The sequence below is a fragment of the Austrofundulus limnaeus genome, unplaced genomic scaffold, assembly GCF_001266775.1.
Source record: "Austrofundulus limnaeus strain Quisiro unplaced genomic scaffold, Austrofundulus_limnaeus-1.0 Scaffold1963, whole genome shotgun sequence".
Lineage (NCBI taxonomy): Eukaryota > Metazoa > Chordata > Actinopteri > Cyprinodontiformes > Rivulidae > Austrofundulus > Austrofundulus limnaeus.
In genome coordinates this window covers 38304-40057 of record NW_013954365.1, presented here as the reverse complement: position 1 = coordinate 40057, position 1754 = coordinate 38304, and the positions used below count along the sequence as shown (strand labels likewise).

Below are 1754 nucleotides of genomic sequence, written 5' to 3'. Positions count from 1 at the left end.
GAGAAAAGGCCTCAACTTAAGTCACTTCACCAGCATAAGCTAACATGTTTTACTTTTTGCATTAGTAACATCGATATATTGATTTACTTACAAATTGATTTCTGTTGGTATAAAAACAACAAAAAAAAAAACATTCTGTTATGTTTCGTCACATTTTCAAAGAGCCACTGTAGAGGGACCAAAGAGCCACATGTGGCCCAGACTGCTGGCCTAGGCCCTATAAGCYACTGGTCTTGTCTCTGTCTCGACACACTTTGGTCTTGTTCTTGACTATAACACTAATATAAAGTCTGAATCTTAGATGGGACATTGCTTGTTGGTCTCTCTGTTACAGCTCTGATATTTGACCAATAAAATCGTCATCTTTTCTAACCTTCCTGTGATTGTCAGATGGAGATCGTGTGTGAGCACCAGCAGTTCCGTATCCTGGTGGATGGTCAGCCTCTGTGTGGTTTCACCCACCGGCTGTCCCCGCTCTCCTCTCTCACAGCCTTACGAGTCTTTGGGGACCTGCAGCTCACCAAGGTGGCCTAACCCCAGCATGTCGCACACTGAGGACTGGGAAATCCCTGCGACTATAAAGGAAAACATGTTAGACTAGAACTTCTGTTTAGGTGAAGGAATTGAACCATTGTGGGGATGTTGTGTTTCCATTTTTCAACAAAGTTACAACAGTGTAGCAAAGTGCCTTTGTTGTCTGGAAACTTGAAGATACTGACTGAATGTAACAGTAGTCTTAAATCAGACTGGGAATGTTGGTCAAATTAATGTGAATAAAGATTTAATCAGTAATATTTCTGAGAAAAACACGACTTATTGAGCCACAAAACRTTCTGCTGCATTACAACTGTGATTTTAGACGTCCGTCTTTAATTTCTCTGCAAGACTTTTGAAAGCACTCACATTTTCGAGCGCCTGCAAAAACAAATGTTTTGTAAACTGACAATAACAAATATTTTCATTTTGTGACCAATTAAAAAGTGTAACTGTTGTAATAATGTAAATTAATATCACAAGCAGATAAATCTGTTGGTCCCTTCTGGCTCATTCAAACTATGTTTCATTTCTTGTGATTCAGTAAAAGCAAATATCTACTGTCTGTCTGCATGCTTTACTGTGTGATAAACAACAATATAAAATAATCCATTTGTTGTTKATTTTTACAAATATGGGTTGAAATAGTACAGACAGGTACCTTGGTACCTTCAAAAAACGATTCATCTTTGCATTATTGTCATGTTTGAAATGCTTTGACCTTCATTAGTAGTTCCATCCATCCATCAGCCTGTTTAAAAGGAACAAACAACCTCTGGTTGGCTGGTGGTTGTGTTCAGCTGGTGGTTGTGTTCAGCTGGTGGTTGTGTTCAGCTGGTGGTTGTGTTCAGCTGGTGGTTGTGTTCAGTTGGTGGTTGTGTTCAGCACACTGAACATGAAGCAGAGAAGGTCCAAGGAGCTCAGAGACAAGATTCTACATCCATCCATGTTAAAGACCATGTCCAAGCAGCTGCATCTGACCACAAGATTATAAGTACTGTATTTATTCATGTATAATGTATAATACGACCCCCCCTTTTTTTTTTTTAGCTTAAAAAGCATAAAAAATTAAATTTTCAAACTTCCTCCAGTTTCATACAGACTTGAAGATTTTTCAGCCTTTGCAGTCTTTATACATATCAGTAAAATGATCATTGGACTGTTCATTTTATTTTAACAACATATGTACTAAAAGGTATTTTGACAACAAATATACACTC

At 38.1% G+C, this 1754-nt stretch overlaps 1 protein-coding gene across 1 annotated transcript; it reads left to right on the top strand.

Moving 5' to 3' along the window:
- Positions 1–388: 388 nt before the first annotated feature.
- Positions 389–1056, top strand: si:ch211-10a23.2 (Galectin-related protein A-like; the record flags this gene model as incomplete). Its single annotated transcript, XM_014034091.1, is given in 1 exon segment — positions 389–1056. A coding segment is annotated over 1 exon segment (146 nt), but the record flags the coding sequence as incomplete, so codon positions are not given.
- Between the last annotated feature and the right edge of the window lie 698 nt (positions 1057–1754).